Genomic DNA, 24,445 nt, shown 5'->3' with positions numbered 1-24,445 from the left:
TCTTTGCCGGAGCCTCATGAGCCTCTCTGAGGTCCCCTAGCAAGCAGAGGAGGGCCGTAGAGGAAGCGAGGCTGTGGAGGAAGACAGGTTGATGCCATGGCCAATCGTCCATCAGGAGCCATGCCCAGTCCCAAACCTTGCTGACCTTCACTCAGGTCTCACCATCCACATCTGTGTTCCCACCCAGCAGGATACTGAACCCAGAAATGGCTGCTTTCTGGCTAGCAGCCTAGGTGAAGTGACTAGCAATCTCCCCCAACATCCAAAAATATGGCTTTTTGCCCAGGTCATTTTTCCCGTCTCTTCCCTGGGATTCTAGATAGTCTTCAACCCGATACTTTATCTGAGCCAAACTAGCCAAATGCCTTTCTGGACATGAGAAATTCTGTGCTTCAACTACCTCTGCCTACAGTCACTGGAAGGGATGAAGGTTGTAGTCCAGGAGGACCAAGACAGACTACTTTGTCCCTTCTTTCCAGAGGGTTCCCGTGAAGCATGAAGGTTCATACCTTTTCCTCTGAACACTGCTGCATTTCCAGAGCCTCTTCCACTAAAAGAGGGTCAAAGCCCTTCTCACAGAGCTGTCCATGTGCAAAGAGATAGTCGAGAATCTAAGAAAAGAGAAAGGTTTAAGCACCTATTGCCACTCTTGTCTGCGCTTCCCAAAAGTCTTACACAAACCTACAAGTGTGACATCTGCTCCCCACCCTGGCTATTAGATCCTAGATAGGACTTGATTTTGTGCCTTGAATTGTGTCCAACACAGCAGTACCTCAGTGGCTACTTGCTGATAGGTACACCCTTCTAAACATGCATAGCCATTTTTCAAAGGAGTTCCTGTCACAGCTGACTCACATCTCCCAGCTGATGTCAATTCCACAGCCTAGGCAGGATATTCTTTTTTTTTTAATGGTGACTTTTCTTTTTTCTAAATTTATTTATTTATTATTATTAGCATCATTATCATCATTGGCTGCACTGGGTCTTCATTGCTGCGCACAGGCTTTCTCCCTAGTTGTGGTGTGCGGGTTTCTCACTGCAGTGACTTCTTGTCACAGAGCACGAGCTCTAGGCACATGGGCTTCAGTAGTGGTGGCACGTGGGCTCAGTACTCGTGGCTCATGGGCTCTACAGCACAGGCTCAGTAGTTGTGGCGCACGGGCTTAGTTGCTCCGTGGCATGTGGGATCTTCCCGGACCGGGGCTCGAACCCGTGTCCCCTGCACTGGCAGGTGGATTCTTAACCACTGCGCCACCAGGGAAGTCCCAAGATATTCTTCTAAGAAACCACCCAAGTCAGAAAGTGCCCCCAAGGTTTAGGACTCCAGTACACTATTTTGGAACTCCCTGGGCAGTCCTGACAGGATAAACATTTCTGGAAGAAGACATCTGACCATACCTCAAGCCTAGAATGCTGTCTCAGGAGAGGCAGAGAAGGGGATAACTGGGTAACAGTCAACAACTCCAATACTCTCAAAGCTCTCCTTCAGCCTAGGTCTCAGAGCAGCCCCCAAAGCAGAAGCTGCAAAGCACTGCTGCTGAGGCTGCTGGTTTGCCCAACAAAGCACCCTGAGTCCTGCCCACACCCCCTCAAGTCACAGGAAAAGACAATGGTGCTGTGAGTCTGAGGGACTCTAGGATAAAGGCAAGACACTATTCCAGCTCCAGAGATGTGGGACCTCTCTCCTACCCCCGCCCTGCCCCATGGCTGACTAACCGCTCACCTGCTCAATATTCTCTCCTTTCTTCTTCATGGCTTTCAAGACACACTCATATGAGTAGCCCATGCTGACCACCGTCTCCACACAATGCCGCTCACTGGGGGACAGCGTCTGCAGTTCAGAGTAAGCCTGGGGACAGCTGGGAGTGTTGGGCACTTGTGACATTGAGAGATTAGGAGGTGTGACCTGGTGGTGGAGAAACAAAAGGATTAAGGCAAGAAGAAAGACATGTAGCCCAATCCAGGGGCTTGTCGTTTCTGACCTAATGAAACCTCCCAGTCAAGCAACCTGCCTGCAAGCAAGGGCCAGGTTTCTGGCCAGACATCCTGAAGAAGACTGAAGAGTGGTAGGGGAGCTCCAGCTGAGAGAGAGAAAAACTGGGAAGACACCTGCAACTGTGGCTGTCCTCTGCCTTCATCCCACCTTGCAGAGTGAGGAAGCACCACAAGAGCCACATGCCCTTCCATGCCCAAACCCCCTGGGCTTGAGGTGGAGAAAGAAGTTCTGAAAACTACATTCGGGACTGATGCCCAAGCTGGCTGCTGTTATTTCTCTCCAAGGCTCCTTTATCCCTTTCGTAGGCTGCCGTATCTGAGTCCTAAAGGGATCAGTAACCTCAAACACCCCCACTCTGGACTGACTCTGCCAGTAATGTGTCCATCCTCGCTTCTACTATTGCTGGCTGGGCAGAGACTGCCAGCGCAGTTCCCACACTTGGCCAGCTCAGGGCTCCCGCGCTCTGAGGGCACTCCATCTCTGCCCCACACCATGCACTGTGCTTTGATTCCCTGCAATAGCTGCTGTTGTACGGAGCCAAGACTGAAGGACTGCTACCCACTCCAGGCTGTGCCCTCAAGGACTGGACTGTGGTCTCTAGGGCCCTGCTGCTACTGGACCTTACTAACCCCAGCCTGACTGGTGGACAGATTAAATTCCCAGGATTAAATCCTCCCACCACTTCTGATAATGAGTCAGCCCCAAGGCAAAAAGGCAGCTCACTCCCAGGCCAAAGGACAGAACCACCATGGGAACAAGGTCACAAGCTGTTTGACAGCTTGGCCCAGCTCTGAAGAACCAGGGAAAGTTTTTCAACAAAATTTTCTTTATTTCTTTTTTTTTTTGCGGGGGGCCGGGGTGGGGGAGGGAGGAGGGGAAGGAGCCTGCTATCCTAAAAGCATGTTCAAAATTATATAGCTCCGGACTTCCCTGGTGGTGCAGTGGTTTGAAATCCGCCTGCCAATGCAGGGGACACGGGTTCGAGCCCTGGTCCGGGAAGATCCCACATGCTGCAGAGCAACTAAGCCCGTGCACCACAACTACTGAGCCTGTGCACCAGAGCCCACGAGCCACAGCTACTGAAGCCCACGCTCCACAACTACTGAAGCCCACGTGCCTAGAGCCCGTGCTCCACAACAAGAGAAGCCACAGCAATGAGAAGCCCGCGCACCACAATGAAGAGTAGCCCCTGCTCGCCGCAACTAGAGAAAGCCCGTGCGCAGCAATGAAGACCCAAAGTGGCCAAAAACAAACAAATAAATATTTTAAAATATATTATTAAACTAAAAATAAAATATTAAAAACAAATTATATAGCTATAACCGGATGCTCTCCTCCAAGTCAGCTGGGAAAAACCAAGAAGATTCTACAGGCCTAAAAGCCAGTAGTTTCTGCTTAACCATCTCACCCACAGCATACTCCAGGCAGTCCAATCGTGGGGCTCAGTCATTAGGTTACAGGAGTCACGACAGGGCATGGGAACTGCATCACACCCTCTGGCCACTGCAGGCCCCAAGATTGTCTCTCTCTTTTCAGGGGCAGGCTCTACCTGGGCTTGAGAATACCAATAGCCAAACAGCATTTTGGTCGCACTGCTGGCACAGTACTTATTACACACAGTATGAGCTCCTAGAGGTTAGTTTCCATGACACATGCATTTCTAGATGCCTAAGGCCTGGCTTTGAGCTTGAAACTTACCCCTAATCAGTTACCGAATAAGTGGAGCTCTATTAGGATTTCAAAGGGGGGATTTTCATTTAACACAATAAGTTGACACTGATTCTCCTCCCCTCCAAAACCCACTAAAATGATAATAAAACAATTAAAACTGTATTAACCTTTAAGGTCAAAGAAAAAGAGGGAACAGCAGAGGACAATGTATTTCAATGAAATTTTAGAAGGTGGAATGCTAATGGAGGCAGAGTAATGGGCAGAGGCAATGAAGTTACACGCCCCTGGAGACCCCGAGAGAGACGGGTTCAGCATTTGGAAGCACCGGGTACTGTTGGGATAAGGCAAGAAAGGAAGGCAGTGATCAGAGCAGAAAACCCTCAGGCAGACCTTCCCCACCTCACCTTTGCAGGAGGCAGAACATTAAGTCTCTAGAAAACGTGAGCCAAAAGGACTAAGGATACCAAGCACAGCATATGGCAGAGTGAGGTGCAAGAACCAAAAGGGACTAAGTAACTACACCAGCATTCCCCACCTTCTTTAGCATTCAAGCAGAACTCTCTAGATAAATTTTAATAGCCCCCAAGACCTTCACATGTTGATGTTTTGCAGAGCTCCCCTCAAAGCCAACTAACCTTCAGCCTATAGTGAATCTTCATGATCAGCAAGCACACCCCAACATACACATTCTCCGTTTTGATTTATTTTAGTGCCTCACTCTTAAATGTGAATAGAAAGCCAAAGCCACCAACATAAGACCAAACCAGAAGAGGGAAAAGACAAAACACTTGGAAATTTAAAATAAAGTAAAAATTTTATTTAAAAGATTATATTAAAAAAAAAAAGGGTTATACACAGGCAAGGATATATCCCAGAAAGTAAAACATAAAGTCAAAGAGATAGAAAATACAAAAAAGAAAATACAAAGCAATGAACCACATCAACCAGATTTTGAAAACTGAGCTGAGCCTTTGGATCCAGGAGGGCCAAGCACAATGAATGAACAAAGCCCATCACTGGTAAATTTCTAATCTCCAGAAATGAAGAAAAGAAAGCTTGTGGGAGTAGGGGAAGAAATCAGAATAGCACTGTATTGCTAGAAATCAGTGGAGCTTATACTTAAATTTGAATTTTTTTTTTTAAGGGAGCAATGTCTTAAAAATTCTTGAAGAAAAATGACCTTCAACTAAGAAATCTAAATCCAAAGTATTATTCACATGTGAGGGTAAAATTAAGACATTTTTAGATATTCAAGGACTCAAAAATAGGACTTCCCTGGTGGCGCAGTCGTTAAGAATCTGCCTGCCAACACAGGGGACACGGGTTTGATCCCTGGTCTGGGAAGATCCCACATGCTGTGGAGCAACTAAGCCCACGCGCCACAACTACTGAGCTTGTGTTCTGCAGCCCACGAGCCACAACTACTGAAACCTGCACACCACAACTACTGAGCCCATGCGCAGCAACTACTGAAGCCCGTGTGCCTAGAGCCCGTGCTCCGCAACGAGAAGCCCCTGCACTGAGAAGCCCGCGCGCCGCAACGAAGAGTAGCTCTCGCTCACTACAGGTAGAGAAAGCCCGCACGCAGCAACAAAGAACCCCCCCCCCCAAAAAGACAAAATCAGACAGGTTGACCAACATGCTTGAATGTATTTGAACAAGAGAATTATCATTAGGTCTTTGGCAGCTCTTTTGGAGCATTTGGACAAAATTAGCAACAGGCACAAAGAAACCATGCAGACTTTTTTAATGGGGCAGTTAAACTAGAGAAACAAAAAGCTACCAAAAAAATCATCATCATCACCAGAGTACACCATCTGAACTCAGTAATAAATATTTACCCAACCATAATAATATGAACAATAACATCAACTGAACCGAAATTTGTGATATAAATATGATGGGAGGTACAGGAAGAAGGTAGAGAAGGGGCTATTATCAGAGCTAAATCCTCAACTACTGCAACAGGAAGTATAAACCTGTCTAAAATTGATAAATTTAGAAAAATGTAAACATCTAATTCAGAAATACAGAGATAAATCCCAGCATAAACAGTTTAAAGGTCAAAAGTGCCTGACTATGGGAAGCAAAACTGGAACTGGGGAGAGGTGAGGCAGGGAGCTACTGTTTTTCAATACAAGCCTTTTAAATGCTACTTGATTTCATTAAAATATGTTTGTAGTACTTTGATAAAAATAAATTCATTTTTTATTTTTATTTATTAAAAATGTTTTTCATTTGTTTATTTCTTTTTTGAGGCTTCCTATTTCTTCCTTTTCTTTTTCTTCTTTTTTTGGCTCTACCACATGGCTTGTGGGATCTTAGTTCCCCAACCAGGGATCAAGGCCTGTGCTGGGGCCACAGCAGTGAAAGCGCCAAGTCCTAACCACTGGACTGGTAGGGAAGTCCCTCATTTTTTAAATCTAGAGATGGAGAAGGACTCTACTGTAAGCATTAAAGCAATGGCAACATAAGAAACGATCAACAGATTCAAACACCGAAAAGCTAAGAGATTGTATGTAATGAAAATTATTTAGGATACAATTTAAAAGCAAACTGGCACTACTCGTATGCTTCTTGGCCAAAATTAGTAAATTGAGAACTCAGAAGTATAAGGAAAAAGGCAAATATTTTGCTGAAGTAACTGTGAAAAAGTGGGAAATAGATACCCATAGCCGGAGAAAGAGAACCCAATGGCAGAATGAGCCTAACCTGTGAGCAGAGCAAGACTCCTTGAAGGGTTGAAGGGCAGTGGGAAGAGGCCCTGGTGCTAGGTCAGGCAGGTCTATGCTGGACACAGAATAAGGGCACATCACAAGATTGTTCCTCTTAACATGATCCCATGGAGTTCTCAACTTCTAAGATTAGTTTATATAAAACAGTGAAACATGAAATCAAAATCTAAAAAATGAGACCCAAACACTGGGCCTGAAATAGCCAAGAACCAAATTCCAGGAACACTTCCCTAGGAGTTCCTATTTGAAGGATGTATACAGTCCAGCTGACCACCATCACCACCCACCTGCCTCAAGTCCCTATCTTGGAGAGAAGTGCTTCTCTCACCGGGAAGCTCCTACCGTGGGCCTCAAAGACTCGCACTAAGGATAGAAAGCCAGGATGGGAACTAGGCTTTGCTCCCTGGAGGTAAGGGTCATGACTTCCTTAAAAGATCACCAGAACTCTGGGCTTCCCTGGTGGCGCAGTGGTTGAGAATCCACCTGCCAATGCAGGGGACGCGGGTTCGTGCCCCGGTCCGGGAGGATCCCGCATGCCACAGAGCTGCTGGGCCCGTGAGCCATGGCCACTGAGCCTGTGCGTCCGGAGCCTGTGCTCCGCAACAGGAGAGGCCACAACGGTGAGAGGCCCACATACCGCAAAAAAAAAAAAAAAAAGATCATCAGAACTCCAACTCTGTTTATATTTGCCCCCCAAAGGCAGTCAGTCCCCAGGCCAGGGAAAAGCATGGTTTCCGCTGACACTCTAAGTCGGTGGGGGTGGGGGAACCTTTCAGAGTGCTTTTAATTCCTCTAAAGCACACAATGAGTCACAAAGCGAAGAGGAGTATCCTGCTGACCAAAGTCCAACCACAAACCAGGAGGAATTAGGATAAGGTCCACCCTAGGAGATGTTATGCACTCTATTTAGTTTCTCTGGGCCAGGGTCCATGGAAGTTTACGGGCAGCAGTAAGCTCTGACAATGGAAGCACTCACACAGAGAAAATCATTTACCAAGAATGTCACTGCTGGGAACTTGCACTCTTTGTAAGGCAGGCCAAGGCTCATCTTTTCTACCAGCTAATAGCAGGCTTATTATGGTCTCTCAGAGATTTCCCACTAATACAATCAGGCTCCTTTCTGGCTCTAAATACTGTCTTGATATGCTGTCATTTAAAAAATCTGAACTGGTGTAGCAAAAGGTTCTTGGTCTTCTGTGATTTCTATTCTATAATGCAATTGTTCTGTGGGGCTGAAACAACCACATAAAGTAACCTCCCTATATATGTATGCATCTCTCTTGTGTGACAAATCAGATTTTCTTCAAGATGATACAAATTACAACTTTCGTATCAATCCACCCTTCAACACTAAATCTGACTTCCAACCTTCCCCTCTCCCTCCCTTTGGAGAAAACTGCACAATTCTTAGTAGTAAGAAAAAAAAAGTAATTGCAGGATCAAAACCTATAGGTTTAAAAATGACAAATTTCTATCTTTTGCTGAAACTTCCAATACAAATTATGCCCCAGTTACTAAAGTACCGCCCAGTTTGAAAAACATAACCCCAAATTAGTCAAACACAAAAGAGCCAAACTTCAAGGCAGAGTGAGATGGAAAGAGGAAGGAGAGGGAGGTAGGGAGAAGATAAAAGGAGGAATACCAAGCAACCATAAAAAAATTAAGAAAGCTAATAGGAAAAAGTAAAAAGGTACAAAGAAAGAAAGCCTTTAAAAATTGCAAACACAAGACATGGCAGCACAGAAAAGAATAAATTGATTAGGCAGGAAAACATCATTCACATGATACACATTATCTTTTTGAAGGAAAAGACCAAAAAGATGCAGGGAGGAACAAGCCAACATTAACCAGGTTAGGTGCAAAGCTAATAATCTCTGTCCTCAGAAAAATAAACAGAACTACATATACTTAATGTAAGCAAGGTCAATTTGGTCATGCCCCATCCTGCCCTAAACCTTGCAAAGAAGAATGTGAGGGTGGCAACTGCTGGGTAGAATTTAGAAATCTGTGGAGCTTTAATTCAGGGGGATTTAAAAGGCTTACCGTGGGACTTCCCTGGTGGCACAGTGGTTAAGAACCCGCCTGCCAATGCAGGGGACATGGATTTGATTCCTGGTCTGGGAAGATCCCACGTGCCGTGGAGCAACTAAGCCCGTGTGCCACAACTACTAAGCCCTAGAGCCCACGAGCCACAGCTACTGAGGCCGTGTGCCACAACTACTGAAGCCCGCGTGCCTAGAGCCCATGCTCCACAACAAGAGAAGCCACCACAATGAGAAGCCCGCGCACCGCAATGAAGAGTAGCCCCCGCTCACCACAACTAGAGAGAGCCTGCCCGCAGCAATGAAGACCCAACGCAACCAAAAATAAATAAATAAATTTATAAAAGGCTTACCGTGGGACAGGTATTTGGAGGTGATGATTCTTCTGTGCACACAGACAAGACAGAGAGGGAAGGCATCTGGGAATGGGTGAGGGTTGGCACCTCTGTGCCACTGTCCAAGTTCAAAGCTGAAAGCCCAAGAGCATGATGCCCATTGAGCTCACTGGCACTGCTTTGGGTGGAAGGCTTTAGGGAATTCCGGAACGTGCCACTGCGGAGGCAGGATGTGCTATGGAAAGTGCTTGCCATCTTGGCTGTCTTCTGACTGCTGTCATCAGAGTCAAGTTTGGGGAAGGACAGGGACTTGATATTGCTTACTGCAGGGATGGGGGGAAGGGACACTTTGGAAGACAGCGACATCTTTTCACAGTTGCCCAACTGTGGTAAGGTTATAAAGCCATTGGGTTTGTGAAGAGGCTTGAAATCTAGGGTTGCCCGCTCCAGGGATGCCAGGACCTCCTCATCCTGTAACACAGACCCAGAGCCACCTCTAGGCAAGTTACTGTCCAATAACTGGGCCATAATGGGTCCACTGGTTCCTACCAGAATGTTTCTCAGCTCTTCCTTCTCATCAATAGTTTTTAACTCCAGATTATCAAACGGGTCTTCTTCACACTCAAAGTCAGCAGGATTGAAATCTGCCTTTGTGTGGGGTGGGCTGAGAACTTTCTGTTTTGTGGCACTGCTGCTGACCCGAGTCGGCATGAGGATGCTGTTGTGCTGTAAGCTGGCAAGGATGGGATTGATAGGAGGTGGCATTGTGGCTGTACCGTGAGTCTTGGAGAAGCTCATTTTGCTGTCACCCTCTGGGCCACTCTTAGAATTCACCTTAGCTTCTGCTTCCTCAGCCTTGCGCTCTGCTTCCCACTGGGCTTCTTGGATTTTCTTAATATCTTCAGCCCACTCAATGGTTTTCTTTTCCAAAGAGAAGTCATACTGCAAAGATATATCAGATAAAGGAAGTGTGAACCCAGGTGGCTGCCCCTCCCCCACCCAATTCCTCCACCCAATTCACTTCTTCCTCACCCTGGCAAGGCAGCATTTATTAAGGTGTATGGGAGGATCCCCACTCAGGAAAACTAAGACTTCCTAATCTTACTTGATTTAATCAAACTATGCTCCCTGGTTACTTCTAGAAATTAACTAGAAAGGGCTCCTCTCACCTCTAATCCTACATACCAGGCCAAATGTACCTTGCCACTTCCCTTGCTTCTCTCCCCTCAGGCTATTTCCCTTCTTAGAATTCTTCATTGGTGGCTCAGGCAGAACTCAGCTGCCTCCTCTATAAAGCTTTCCTGATGGCCCATTCCTTCCTCTGAACTCTTACATAGTGTCTGTCTCTATCATTTGATGCTGAGCACATGTGACCACAAGTAGCTTTAGTCTTCCTCTAAACATTTCCCCAACACTATCACAAGCCTCTTGTGGGCAGCAACTGGGCTTTAGACCCTCTTAAGGTCTCCATTATCTAACACAATGCCCTAAATAGATCCCGCACTCAATAAAAACAACAGCCCCTAGTATTTAAGCACTTACAAGGTGCCATGCATGATTCTAAGCACTTTTTATATATTAGTTCTCTAGATTTTTTCAGCAATTACAGGGGCTATGCTCAAGGTCATAAAGCTGTTAAGCGGTAGAGCCTGGATCTGAACCCAGGCAGTCTGACAACAGATTCTATGCTCTAAACCACTACCAAATTACAGTGAACAGACTGTACTCTAAATGTAGAAAAACTGCTTATTAAGAAATCTAGACATAACCAAATTAAGATTTTATGATACAAACTCAACAAAAAGCAAACAACCTGATTAAAAAATGGCCAGAGGATCTGAATAGACATTCTTCCAAAGAAGCCATATAGATGGCCAAGAGGCACATGAAGAGATGTTCAACATCACTAATTATTAGGGAAATGCAAATCAAAGCCACAATAAGATATCACCTCACGCCCAGCGAAATGGCTATTATCAAAAAGGCAAGAAATAACAAGTGTTGGAGAGGATGGGGAGAAAAGGGAGCCTTCATACACACTGTTGGTGGCAGTGTAAACTGGCGCAGCCACTGTGGAAAAGAGTAAAAGCTAAACAATGTGTGCACATTCAAGGTTGGAGGCGCGATAAGAGTAAAGAGGAGAAAGGGAGAGGAAGGAGGCCTACCATGACCTAGAGCCACGTAGGCCTAGAGTTTTAGAGTAGAAGAAACATAATTAAGTGCCTCAGGTCATCCCTAAACGTTTCAGCTTCAAACAACACAAAAGAAGCCTGGAAACGCACATGTCAAGAAGTTCACTTACACACCCTGAGCCAGTTACTGGGCCCCAAAAAGACACTTGGGGGATCACAGGGCTTCCTTTCTACCACTAACTGAATAGTGAGAAAATAGCACTGGGCAAAGGTTGCTGCTTCTAACTGTGGAGGAAATCCAATTATGCAACTGGTTTCCTCCATCAAAAACTGAGGCTGTGACCAACTTCCCACTGCCTGTAAACACAGATCTCTGAAGTTTTACTACCAAAAACAAGTGTAAATTTCTTTCCTCTTTAGTGCTTTTTTGTTTTTTTGTAATTACCAAAGTAATGTAGAATACTTGGAACATAAGAAAAAACAGAAAGAAAAAAACAGCAGAAATATTACAGTGAAAAAGAATGTGATTTTTGAGTGTACAATAATAAATAATAACATCATCTAACATTTATGGAGTACCAGGAACCAGAATAAGCATTATAAATGCATTATTTTACTTAATCCTTATAAAAACCTTAAAATATGTACAAGATTACACAGCTATTACATGGCAATTCCAGTCCATGAATCGCTGAACCAGAGTCTGCTCTAAACCGTGACACTAAAGGCCACCCTCCACTACTGTGGCCACTACCACCATTTCAGTGAAAACTTTCCGGACCTGGGTGCAAAGGTTTATGTATGTTTTACGGGCTCACTTTGATGATTTTTAATCTGAAATCTCAAGTTTGTATTGTCATGCAAGGGCAAATATGAAAAAGTTACAGGAAGCTTCAAGCTGTCTAGGGCTCTAGGTCTGACTCTTCTCTGGATAGAGAGGGAGCCAGCGCCAACACCACACCAATACCACAGCCAAATCCCCTGCTGGAGACCCTAGGCAGTCAAAGTTTAAGGAAGCTATCTGCAATTAGAGAACAAAAACACTGCAGCCAGCCCACACAGGAATGGAGCTTGGAGCCTTGATCTCCTCTTTTGTTATTAGTGGGTGTGATGAGTATGACAGGCACAGTACCAGGCACTCATTAGTGCATCACACTGATCAAACAGAAAATTCCCAGCAAAGCCTATTAACAGCAAGGATGTGGGATTCCAAACAAGCCTTCTGAATGAATCAATGAGGCAGCAAATAATATGAGGACTACTGAAATAAAATGGAGGTGTTATTTAAATCATATTGCTAGCAGTATTCTGCACACAGAGTGGTATTTACTGAATATTTGTTGCTGCCAATAAAAAAGCCACCAAGGAAACAGAACAAGGTAAAACTTCATAAGGGAAATCTCTCTCTCTTCTGGCCCAATAAAGTCTCCATACACAAAAGGAGTATCGATTCAGTATTCAAAAACATCTAAGATAGTCAACATTATTAGTAGCTAGAGAAATGTACATCAAAACCACCAAAAGAGGGGTAATTCCCTGGCCGTCCAGTGGTTAAGATGCCATGCTTCCACTGCAGGGGGCGTGGGTTCAAACCCTGGTCTGGCAACTAGGATCCCAAATGCCACACGGCCAAAAAACCAAAAACAAAAACCGTAAGACCACTGCACACCCATTAGGATGTACATAAATAACTAAAAAGACAGATGATAACAAAAGTTGGCAAGGATGTAGAGGAACTGGAAACTTCACGCAGTGTAGGTAGGATTGTAAAATGGTGCAGCCACTTTGGAAATTAGTCTGGCAATTCCTCAAAAGGTTAAACATAGTTAATATATGACCCAGCAATTCCACTCCTATGTATATACCCAAGAAAGCTGAAAGCATATGTCTGCACAAAAACCTGTAGACAAATGTTCACAACACAGATTTCCCTGGTGGCGCAGTGGTTAAGAATCTGCCCGCCAATGCAGGGGACATGGGTTCGATCCCTGGTCAGGGAAGATCCCACATGCCGCGGAGCAAATAAGCCCGCTCGCCACAACTACTGAGCCCACGTGCTGCAACTACGGAAGCCCACTCGCCTAGAGCCCATGCTCTGCAACAAGAGAAGCCACCGCAATGAGAAGCCCATGCACCACAAGGAGGAGTAGCTCTGGCTTGCCACAACTAGAGAAAGCCCACACGCAGCAATGAAGACCCAATGCAGCCAAAAAAAAAAGTTCACAGCAGCATTATTCCTAAAAGCCAAAAAATTGGAAACCATCAAAAATGTCTATCAATTGGGGACTTCCCTGGTGGTCCAGTGGTTTTAAGACTCCACGCTTCCACTGTAGGGGGCGTGGGTTCGATCCCTGGTCGGGAACTAAGATGCCGTAAGCCACACAGCCAAAAAAAAAAAAAAAAGTCTATCAACTGATGAATGGATATACAAACTGTGGTATATATCAATACAATGGAATTATTCATCCATAATAATGAATGAAGTACTAATACTTCATTCATACAATATAGATAAAACTTGAAAACACTGAAGTAAAATAAACCAGTCACATATATATTTATGAATAGTTATATATAAAAGACTAAATATTGTATTATTCCACTTATATGATATTCCAGAATAGGCAAATGCAGAGAGACAGAAAGTAGATTTAGTGGTTGCCAGGGGCTGGGGGAAGGGGAAAATAGGGAGTGACTGCTAATGGACACTGGGTCTCTTTTCAGGGTGATGAAAATATTCTGGAATGAGATGGTAATGATAGTTATGCAACTGTGAATATACTAAAAACAAATTTATTTGCATACCTTAAAAGGGAAAATTTTGTGGTATGTGAATTATATCAATAAAACTTTTATTTAAAAAATATAACTGAAGTTCTCCCACTACGATTATTTCCTAAAAAAGACTGGAAGGTAAAACAAAGAATACATTTTATTTTATTTATTTTCATTATTATTATTTTTTTTGGCCACACTGCCTGGCTTGTGGGATCTTAGTTCCCCAACCAGGGATTGAACCCGGGCCCTTGGCAGTGAAAACACGGCATCCTTTCCACTGGACTACCAGGGAATTCCCAATTTTTTTTTTTCAAAGAATACATTTTAGAGTAACATGGTAATTCCTTAGTAAATCCCCCTTCTTTGCCAGGAAGTTGTATTTTAAAAAATCTAGAGTCACAGGAAGAAGTGTTTGGGTGAGTAGCGTACCTTTCTGTTTTTCCATGTAACTCCTTCTCTAAACTGTAAGCTCCTTGAGGAAAGTGGTTAAGGCATTTATCTTTATCCTCAACCCTAGCAGAGCGTCACTCAAAAGCAGGCAGTCAATAAGTGTGTAGGAAGTCACGTAACATGGCGCTATTTGCTGCTTTCAAGATGTAATTTTATACATTTATAAATAACTGAGCTTTAAAAATGTAAGGGCTGAAAAAGAAGCTACTGAGGAGATGGCATTTAAGCACAGTCTAGAATAGATAAATTTTTAACAAGCAGACAGCTTTTAGTATGGTGAGAAAGAGAATAATATTTCAAGTGGGGATAACAACTCATGAGAAAAGCATGGTAAAGACAGGTAATACACACAGTACATTCAACAAATTGCTACAGTATCCTGGTTTGGAGGGAATATAGAGGAGATGATGAGCTAAGGTACTTGACCATAACCTTATGTCTAGACTTGATTCAGTAAGGTTGGTGAATCACTGTAAGTTTTTAAATTCAGGAATATTATTCTAGAAACAATATGAAAAATAGAAGGAAAATGCTGTAAGCAGAGGAGCCCATTAAAGAGGCTACTGAAATAGCCCAGGTGAAAAAATAAGGTAAGGAATAACTGAATGGCAAAGGGAAGACACAGCAGAGAGAAAATACTACATAACTTGAGTGACCAAGAAGGTAATGAGGACATTAATAGAGAGAAGGAAAGAGGGGAAGAAGCGCGTCAGATGAGCAATGGGGATTTGTTTTGGACAAGGCACAGAATCCCAGGAACATACAATCAGATTACACAAAATCTGTAACAGATATATAAACATATATAAATGTGCGTGTGTGTGTACGCACGCCTGTGTGTGAGTGAGTGAGACAGTGTGAGCCAAGCGATAACAGGAGCTATCAGAAACACAAATAAGAGACAGGAGAAATTTTTTTTCTATTTCACTATACAGCAAATTCTTACTCCTTAAAATGTTAAATGTACTAAACTTTAACTAAAAATTACCACTTACCTGTACTTCTCTGACAACCTGCAAACAATCAGGCAAGGAGAAGCCAATAGGTAGACCAACTTTAGCTGGTGTTTTGAATTTGTCTCCTATCTTAAATGGGACATCATCAAGGTAACTGAAAGTCCCTACAATCAAAAATAAAGTACAAAATATCAGCAAAGAACTTATTATTTGTTTTGGTATAATCTTACATCTAGGATACAACATTAATTTATGCTATCCTAAGACTAGAAGTTACAGAGTTCCTTCTCTGACTGCTTACCTTCTCCTGACCCTAGATCTCTAATAAGGACTCCTATTTGAGGTTACTTGATCTTATTAGGGTTTATATTCACTTATACTTAGCATAAAAGCCAAAGTACTCATAGTAGCCTAAAAGTCCTCCCCAACGCCCATTACCTCTCTTGCCCTCAATTCCTGGCTCACTGAACTAAGTCACAGTGATCCTCTGTTCCTCAACTATGACATGGTCAAAACTACTTCAAAAATTCTGCACTGGCTGCTTCCTCTAACTGGAATGTTCTTCCCTCAGATATTCACATGGCTTACTCCTTCACCTCCTTCAAGTCTTTGCTCAAATGGCACTTTCTAAGTGAGGCTTACCCTGACCACCCTATTTAAAATTACTACTACACCCTCACCGCAGTAATCCCACATTATCATCTATCTTTTCTCCATAGCACTTATTACCTTCTAACATATATGTAATTTGCCTTTTAATTATATTTATTGTCTGTCTTGCCCAGTGGAATATAAGCTCCCTGCAGGTAAGTATTTAAGTCTGTTTTATTCACTGATGTAGTCTCAAAACCTCAGCACTTCCTGGTACATATTAGGCACTTATTAAATATTGATGATAGAATCTTCACAAAAGAACCTCCTTGATTAGGATTTCTTTAGTAAGAATCATTTTTTAATTAACACAAAGAACTACTCTAGATTTTTTTTTTAAGCTACATTCTAGAGATATGGAAATATTTAAGAAGTACAGCACTTATGGAAAAAAGGAAAACCAGACAAGACCATGGGAATCAGACCAGGATTATCAGGAGACACAAACCATACACAACTGAACTGCTTTAACTCCCTAAATGTTCTCTGCCCATCACAGATGCATAATACAGAAAGATCGGGACATTATCATCGATTTATAGGGTCAGACAAAAATGAGAGTGGTTCTTGTATGTGACTCTCACTAGGTATACACTCCAAATCAGGTCATGATTTCTTTTCTGGACCAGGTTCGGGGCTAACTTAACTGGCAGAAGCATCAGGGAGAATGAAACATAGTTCATAAAATAAATTTTGCTTTTTGAGTATTAGCAGCTAGTAAAATAAGGCTTACTTCTGGGTCTCACACTAGTATATTTTCTTGAGTGCTCATGTCCAGAATAAGACAATTACACCTCTTCCATAAAGAGATTTCTCTTCCTTTTAAGAACTCTGTAGATTTCAAGACTTATCAAGCAAGGTCAGGATATACTTGTAATCTTGTCATCATTCCCATTTCCCAAGGTAGATATTGCTCTGATATACCTGAAATCCTCCAAAAGAAAGAAGAATAGGCCCCCTCTCCCACTCCTGGGGGAGGGCGTCTACCTCTTTCCCATATAACTTCTAGCTAGAATTAAAACATTTTAACTATCTCTCACTCAGCTAGCAAATTAAATCTACAACTGTGTTCAATTTAATAATTTTTCTGAGGCATAACCATAACTGTTAACACTCTAGCAAAGTTTCCAAGTTGGTCATACCTTTGTAAGTGTTCTCTCAGCTGGCAATGCCTGTCACATTCCCACCCTTATTTACTTGATTAATTATGTCTTGCCCTTTAAGAATGAGCTTAAGAACAACTCCCTTCTCAATCTCAGAATAGGTCTTACCATTCTGTATTGTTAATAGTTTGTTTCCTTATACTACTCCCCACCCTGCACCAGAGACTTTGATCAAGGATTTGATCAAATTCCTATCCATACCCCCCCAAGCTCAGCATAACATCCAGCAGATGAGATGTGCTCAATGAGAATAAATAAAGAAGACATAGTCTTACACTTCTCTTGTATTTAACTCTCACACTAACTCACACTCAATTAGTATTTATTAAAATTCAAAATGATTTACCTAAAATGGCAAAGCTAGTCCTGAAAATGTTTTAACAGAGTACTCATGCAAGATGTAAGCACATTTCTAAGGTTCTGCAGAAAGTCACAAAAATGTACCAGAGGTACCAAAAAAAAGTATCAGGTACCATCACAGCTTGCCAACAAAACTCTGGTTATAACACTAAAACCTTCTGCCACTTATAAAATGCTTTATATTATAGAGATCAAAAGCAACGCTCTTTTTAATTGTAGAGAACTTTTATCCGTCTTCCATGGAAACAGGTGCTCAAAAGTTACTGAAAGTTAGAGTCTAACTTTGGCTAGTGCCCTGATTAACTGGAAACAAAGCTGGAACTAGCATTTTCTAGGAAGCATTGGAAAGATTTACAGTCAAGTTAATAATCACAAAATTAAGTCTTTTGTTTAAGAAAATTTTAAGTATACATTCAAAGTAGGTTCATTATATAACGCACACATATTAGAAAAATCCTATCTATAATAATACTTATATGCATATATGATATACAAATCTAAGAAAACCTATCCACATTAATACTAACAAAATTTTCTTAATTGAATACTTCTATTATAGATTGGTAATGGGGAGTTGAGGGGAGAAAACCATCTGTTAAAAAGTACTATACTTGAGATATCTGAGCCAAATGATAATATCTTTCAAGAAGGGTGTTCAGTTTCCTTGCCTACCCTTTCAGTTAGGAAACTATGACAGTGTTGTATACACTGACAATTTATATTCTATAAATGGAACTAGGCCCTGGCTTAGAGACAGACCAGATCAAGTAGAACACCTTGAAACAACTGCTGTTTCCCTTCATTAGCACCAATTACAGGTAATTGCTTTAAAAAGCAGTTTCATTTCACTAACAAAGCCAATGCCAAGGTGACTTAGCACATCTTCTAACCTTCCCCCTCCCCCCTTTAAGCTCTGTTAACCGGGAATGAGTAAACAGTTTTGTGATTATTGGGAGGAGGGGGTAGGGCTAAAGGGCAAAAGGCATTAAGAGGCGGTAACAAGAAAAGCAACTTTTTGAATGATGGCCAGAGACTACCATAAGTACAATGAATGATGTTGCTGTGAGGATTAAAAAGAACATTTTTGCAAATATAACCAACTATGCCTTAGGAACTATTCATTTTAATCCAATATATCAGAATATCTATTTAAAGACATCAATTTCTCTTATTTCTCAATACATTTTATTTTTTAAATAGATTCAATAAAAACTCAACCACATGGCCCAGAGAATTAAGCACTGTGGTTAACAATCTTCTGGCTCACCCCCAAGTACCTTTTAGTTTCAGTCTTTATTACTGAAAATCTTTCTAAGATGTCTGAGCCCATTTTCCTCAGTTCCATTTAGAAAAAAGAAAGTACATCTCTGATGGCTGTGGCAGTTCCTTGAAGTCAGGTTCTGCACACTGCTCGCCATTATGCTATGGTGGAAGGAACTGGGCTGAACGTGTAATGACTCAGGATAAATTCTGGGAAGGTTTCATTCTGTTTCCTTTCTTTCTAAATTGCTGATAATGTTTATGATCTTGTGACCTGCCTGTTTTTCTGAAAAAAGGTAATTCCATGTGGGGAGAGAAATTCCTAATAGAGGGTAGCAACTGGATTATGCTTAATTCAGATTTTACTGTGCGTTCAAATTGAGGTTTTTGAAAAAGAAGAATAAAACAGATCAAACTCAAAATTAACTGAAAATTGCAATCCCATGACTATCATTACCTTAAAGCTGTAAGTCAGGTAACACTTGCAAAATTACATCAATAGATAAATAGAGCGAGACACACGCATACACACACACACACACACACACACAATTATACAGATATCAATACAGGATGTGAAGTCAAAAGAAAATGTTACTCATGTCCTAACAAAAAACAAGATAACCTACAAAAACAGCTTTTTAATATGCAGTATCTGGCATTAAATTTTAAAAAAGACACACAAAAAAGGAAGAAAATGTGATCTATCATCAAGAGAAGAAACAGTCATCAGACCCAAATTCAGGGGTAGCCAAGATACTGGAATTATCAGAGAACTTTAAAATAACTATAATAAATATGTTAAAGGATCTAATAGAATAGGTGAACATGTGTGAGCAGGTAGGGAATTTCAACAGAGAGATGGAAATAGAAAGAGACAAATGGAAACGCTAAAAATGAAAACTTAAGTATCATAGAAAAAAAATTTTGATAGTTCATAAGCCAGGCTATGCTAATCAGAAGACAATACTCATAAGATGAAAGAATCAAAGAACTTGAAATTAAGTCAAAAGAAATTAAAAGAATTGAAACACAAAGAGAAAAAAAGAAAAAAAAAATGGAACAGAGCCTTAAGAGATCTCTGGGACAATATCAAACAGCCTATGCATATGTGATTAGAGTCTCAAAAGGATAAGAGAGAGACATGGAGCAAAAGAAATGTGAGAAGAGATTATGGCTGCAAATTTTCAAAAGTACTAAAAGACATCAACTAACAGATCCAAGAAGTTTAGCTAACTCCAAGCAGGATAAATACATAGAAAATCAAACCAAGGTACATCATAGTTAAAATGTTGCAAACAAAAGAAAGTCTTAAAAGAAGGGGGATGGGCAGCATATGACATACAGGAGAACAATGATTAAATGATGGCTGACTGCTCTACATTACTCTGTACTTAAAAAGCAATAACAGATTGGGATTTCCCCAGCAGTACAGTGGTTAAGACTCCGCACTTCCACTGCAGGGGGCACGGGTTCGATCCCTGGTCGGGGAACTAAGATCCCATATGCCGCACAGTGTGAACAAAAAATTAAAAAACAATAATAAAAATAAGAAAACAATCTAAAATAAAACACCTTTTTCTATCACTCAATAGAAAAAGTATTCCAATATCTTAGTAGAAATTAAACCAAGAGAAAAATAAACCTTTCCAGAAGTTAGCTAAATGGTCATAAATATGACAGCTTGGCATTTCAAAGGAGGGAGTTTAGTTTTATTAAGTCCAATTACAGAGACTTATTTTTTTCCCAAATTAGAATATCAGGGCATTTTTCCAGATATTAAAAGAGTAACTTATCTGTTTGCTGAAACATTTTAAAAAATCCTTTAAAAGTCACTTCTGGAAAATAACTTTTTTCTTAGATTAAACAAGTGGAAAATGAGTCAAAAATTAAAGAGAATTGACAGTAGGAAAGGCGTGCTTTAAACTAAGCCAAAGGTTTGCAATTTGCATGATATAAGGACAATATTTTTAAAGGCCTTTGAAAAGTAACTGTTTGTATTTCTTATTCTATTATTTAGGGGTATGTGGTTATTAATGACAGTGGAAGAAGTTCAACCTCAGTTGAAAAGAATGAACTTGAAGAAAAATCAAATACTAGTGCTAAGACAGCACAGCATAAGATATAGTCAGCCCAAGTATTTAAACAGAATAAAAAGCATTTTCATATCCAGTCATGAGAGCAGTTGTCACCTCCTTGTCCACACCCCAAGTGCCCTAGAATTACACACTCTCTCTCTCTCTCTCTCTCTCTAACCCCGAGTCAGATAATACCTAACTTAGGGGGAACCAACCCAGAGGCTCATAAACTAAAATGTTCCCGTCAGATACGCCCTTGACCAAAAGATACAAAAACTTCAGCTATATGATGCTAGCCACTATATGATCAAGCAAGAAGCACCATAACTGGGGTGGCCATTTTTAGACCTGTGCACTCTACACAAGTAGGCCAAAAAAGCAAGTCTATAAACAGAAGAATAAAAATGGAGCACATCTGCAGAGAAAAGCAGTGAAAGATGGAGGGAGTAGTAGCCTCAGTTTCCTGGCTTTCTAACTTCAGCCTTGTAAGGCCAGTCTGAATTTGATTTCCTGCATGCAGATGCCTACAAGATTGCCTATTAAATATTCTCCACCTATTCCCTTTAATTTCTATTCCTTAAACTACATGATATCTAAAAATAAGATTCGTTATTCTAACAGCCCAACTAAAGCCACTGAAATTCAAGTAGGAGCTTAGCAAATTAAAGCAGAAGCAGCCAAAGAGAGAAAGAGAAAATCCTTCTCAAATTTTACTCAGGTAGAGCATTTCATTTAAACAATAAAATTTTGGTTAGGAATGTAAAGAGATGGAGGAAGGCCTAAAAAAATAAGTCATCATTGATCAGGTAACTTCAGAATTATAATCTTCTCTCTGGATTGTTGAGCTGGAACATACAAACTGGGGTCCAACTTATTTTCACTCCAATCAAAAAGGAGTTTCTAAAGATTCAAGATAGAAAACATATCTTTTGAAATAAGATTATAAATTTAAGTTTTTCATTTTTGCTCTTTTCTCTCCCTAGGTCTTTCCTCTCTCCTTGGCTCTGTCCTCTCTTTTCCCTTGAGAAAGTGATCAGAGGCAACTACAGATCTGCCTCTCTATATCATTTGAAGACTTTGAAAGAGCCCTGTAATAATCCTTAAACAACAGGAGATACCTTACCTGAAGATCTGATGCCTGACAGGTTATACAGAATGCAAATTCCAGAGTCTGAATGACTTAATTCCAAAAGAATTTAACAAAACATACGCAAGCAATGTATGTAAGTATATGCACAGTGGCAGTTCAAAATATTAAAGCTGTTGTATAAAAATATACAAGCAAGTTAAAAACCAAGGAACTGCTGCACCACCCTGACTCAGAAAAGTGATATTATCAAGTAACCATTTGTAGATCAGAAGAGTATAACGATACATGTTGCCAAACAGTCTAACAAATCATTCTTACAATGACACGATTTTTTAAATGGAACATTAGTTTTAAAACCCCTTTTAAAATTATTGTGTTGTCTGGATATTTCTGATGTTTAATTCTTATCTTTGTACAAAAAGAGGGTCTAATTTTAACTTCTTAGGCACCTCCATTCCTATCAAATGCAAATAATAAAAGTTTATTAATGTACTCCATTTTGGAAGGCCATATCTTAGAAAAAGATGATAAACTATTAGTTACAAACGCAAAATTGTAATTACTACTACTGATACTTCTGGAATATATTGATCTGCTAATCATGTCTTATTTGTAGTAAATCATTTCTTTTTATGGGAGGAGAAACCTAAACCAAAACATCATAAAACGTTAACTAAAGGCTTAGAATTTTTCACATCTGATGGAGAAGAGATGGATTTTTCACACCTGATGGAGAAGAGATGGACCTTCTCCTGATGGAGAAGGAATGGTAACTACTTCAAAATACTGCTGAAAAACAACAAAAATAGGCAGACTCCCTATCCACCTCCAGCAGTTTCAAGTACAATAAATACAGAGATACTCTAAAGTTTATCCATTTGAACTTCACATTAAAGTTATGTGAAGTCCTATGGAATGAATGTTACATTGTTGTACAACTTTATTTTCCTCAAGCCGCTCATTTAAATAAACAAAAAGGGACACTTACTTAATGTGATTTCAAATTCTCTGATCAGATCAAAACTTAAACCATGATATCTAACAGTCCACTTACCATGAAAATCTGCACCCAACTTCTTAGAAGCCATTTAGAACCTGAAAAACAAAGAAATATTTCTTAGGCGCATTATGCCTTGAGGGGATACAAACAAACCATTATAAGAAAATTGAGGATTTCCCAGGTTGCGCAGCAGTTAAGAACCCGCCTGCCGATGCAGAGGACGCGGGTTCGACCCCTGGTCCCGTAAGATCCCACATGCTGCGGAGCAACTAAGCCCGTGCGCCACAACTACTGAGCCTGCGCTCTAGAGCCCACAAGTCACAACTATTGAGCTCATGCGGCACAACTACTGAGCCCACACACCGCAACTACTGAAGCCCTCGTGCCTAGAGCCCATGCTCCTCAACAAGAGAAGCCACTGCAATGAGAAGCCCATGCACTGCAACAAAGGGTAGTTTCCGCCTGCCGCAACTAGAGAAAGCCGCAGGCAGCAACAAAGACCCAACGCAGCCAATCAATCAATAAATAGCTTAAAAAAAGAAAATTCAGACTACAAAAAGAAACCAGAAGACTAAAAGGTTTCAGGACTGACATAACTCTCAAACTTCTCAGTCCCAAAGTCTCAAAAAAGAAAGCAGAAAGGGGGAGAAACCACTTTTCCAGAAAAAAACATTTCTGAATCTGCATGTTCTGGAAAATAAAAACATTAGAACAGCAAACTGGCCATTGACCAATTTATACACAAACTGTCAAAAAAAAATTACTAAACATTTATCTTCCTGATATAATCTACGAATGTTAATATTTGTAGTTCTGTCAAGATTTTTTACATATCCCATTTTATTCAGTATGTAAATATAGACCTTTTACTGACAAATGTAACTGTAAGACTGACATTTCTGAATTAGGGAATCAATGACATACAACCTTCTGTACTGTTTTAATTTTGTATACAATTTCAAAAAAGGGGAATTCCCTGGCAATCCAGTGGTTAGGACTCAGAGCTTTCACTGCCAGGCTGGGTTTAATTCCTGGTCGGGGAACTGAGATCCCACAAGCCGTGTGGTGTGGCCAAAAAAAAAAAAAATCCAAAACAGGAAGGAAGAAAAACCCATAAAACCACACATCTAGCTTAGTATTATCTTTGCACTTTGAGCAGTACAAAGTCCTTTTCTTGCAAAGACAATCTGAGACCTTCAACCTAAAAGTTTATTTCCCTTGATATGATGTTTAGACCTTTAACTTGCCTGAGACATAAGCATATAATGAATATATGGTATGATTTCTACTAGTCTGTATTACCTACAGTACAATGCAAGGCATCATACTTAAAATGATCTACAGGCATACCTCATTTTATTGCACTTCACTTTACTGCGCAAATTGAAGGTATGCTCAACCTTGCATTCAGCAAGTCTGAGGCCTAAGGCGCCATCTTTCCAAGAGCATTTATTTGCTCACCTCGTGTCTGTGTCACATTTAGGTAATTCTCACCATATTTCAAACTTTTTCATTATAATTGTATTTGTCATGGTGATCAATGACCTTCGATGTTACTATTATAATTGTTATGACATTTTTTAGCAATAACCTTTTTTTTTTTTTTTTTTTTGGCTGCATCAGGTCTTAGTTGCAGCACGTGGGAAATTCATTGTGGCACGCAGGCTTCTCTCTAGTTGTGGCTCGTGGGCTCTGTAGTTGCAGCACAAAGCTCTCTAGCTGTGGCCCACGTGCTCGGTAGTTGTGGC

At 41.1% G+C, this 24,445-nt stretch overlaps 1 protein-coding gene across 6 annotated transcripts in view; it reads right to left on the bottom strand.

Annotated features, from left to right (window-relative positions):
• Nucleotides 1-24,445, bottom strand: part of UBAP1 (ubiquitin associated protein 1) — a 55,324-nt gene that overhangs the window by 1,225 nt on the left and 29,654 nt on the right. For 3 of the 6 annotated variants that reach the window (XM_070045759.1, XM_060301056.2, XM_060301055.1), the window contains exons 2-5: nucleotides 22,752-22,792; nucleotides 8,798-9,721; nucleotides 1,724-1,906; nucleotides 510-611 (exon numbers count right to left, since the gene is read on the bottom strand). In XM_070045759.1, coding sequence (XP_069901860.1) covers nucleotides 510-611; nucleotides 1,724-1,906; nucleotides 8,798-9,721; nucleotides 22,752-22,754 — 1,212 coding nt within the window. In that variant the 5' untranslated portion in view covers nucleotides 22,755-22,792. Of the gene's footprint in view, nucleotides 1-509; nucleotides 612-1,723; nucleotides 1,907-8,797; nucleotides 9,722-15,134; nucleotides 15,260-22,751; nucleotides 22,793-24,445 lie in introns of all 6 variants that reach the window. The other 3 variants (XM_030832714.2, XM_030832715.3, XM_060301057.2) reach the window with 2 other exon arrangements.

The sequence above is a fragment of the Globicephala melas genome, chromosome 6 (genome assembly GCF_963455315.2).
Source record: "Globicephala melas chromosome 6, mGloMel1.2, whole genome shotgun sequence".
NCBI lineage: Eukaryota > Metazoa > Chordata > Mammalia > Artiodactyla > Delphinidae > Globicephala > Globicephala melas.
This window is presented reverse-complemented; position numbering and strand designations above follow the sequence as displayed.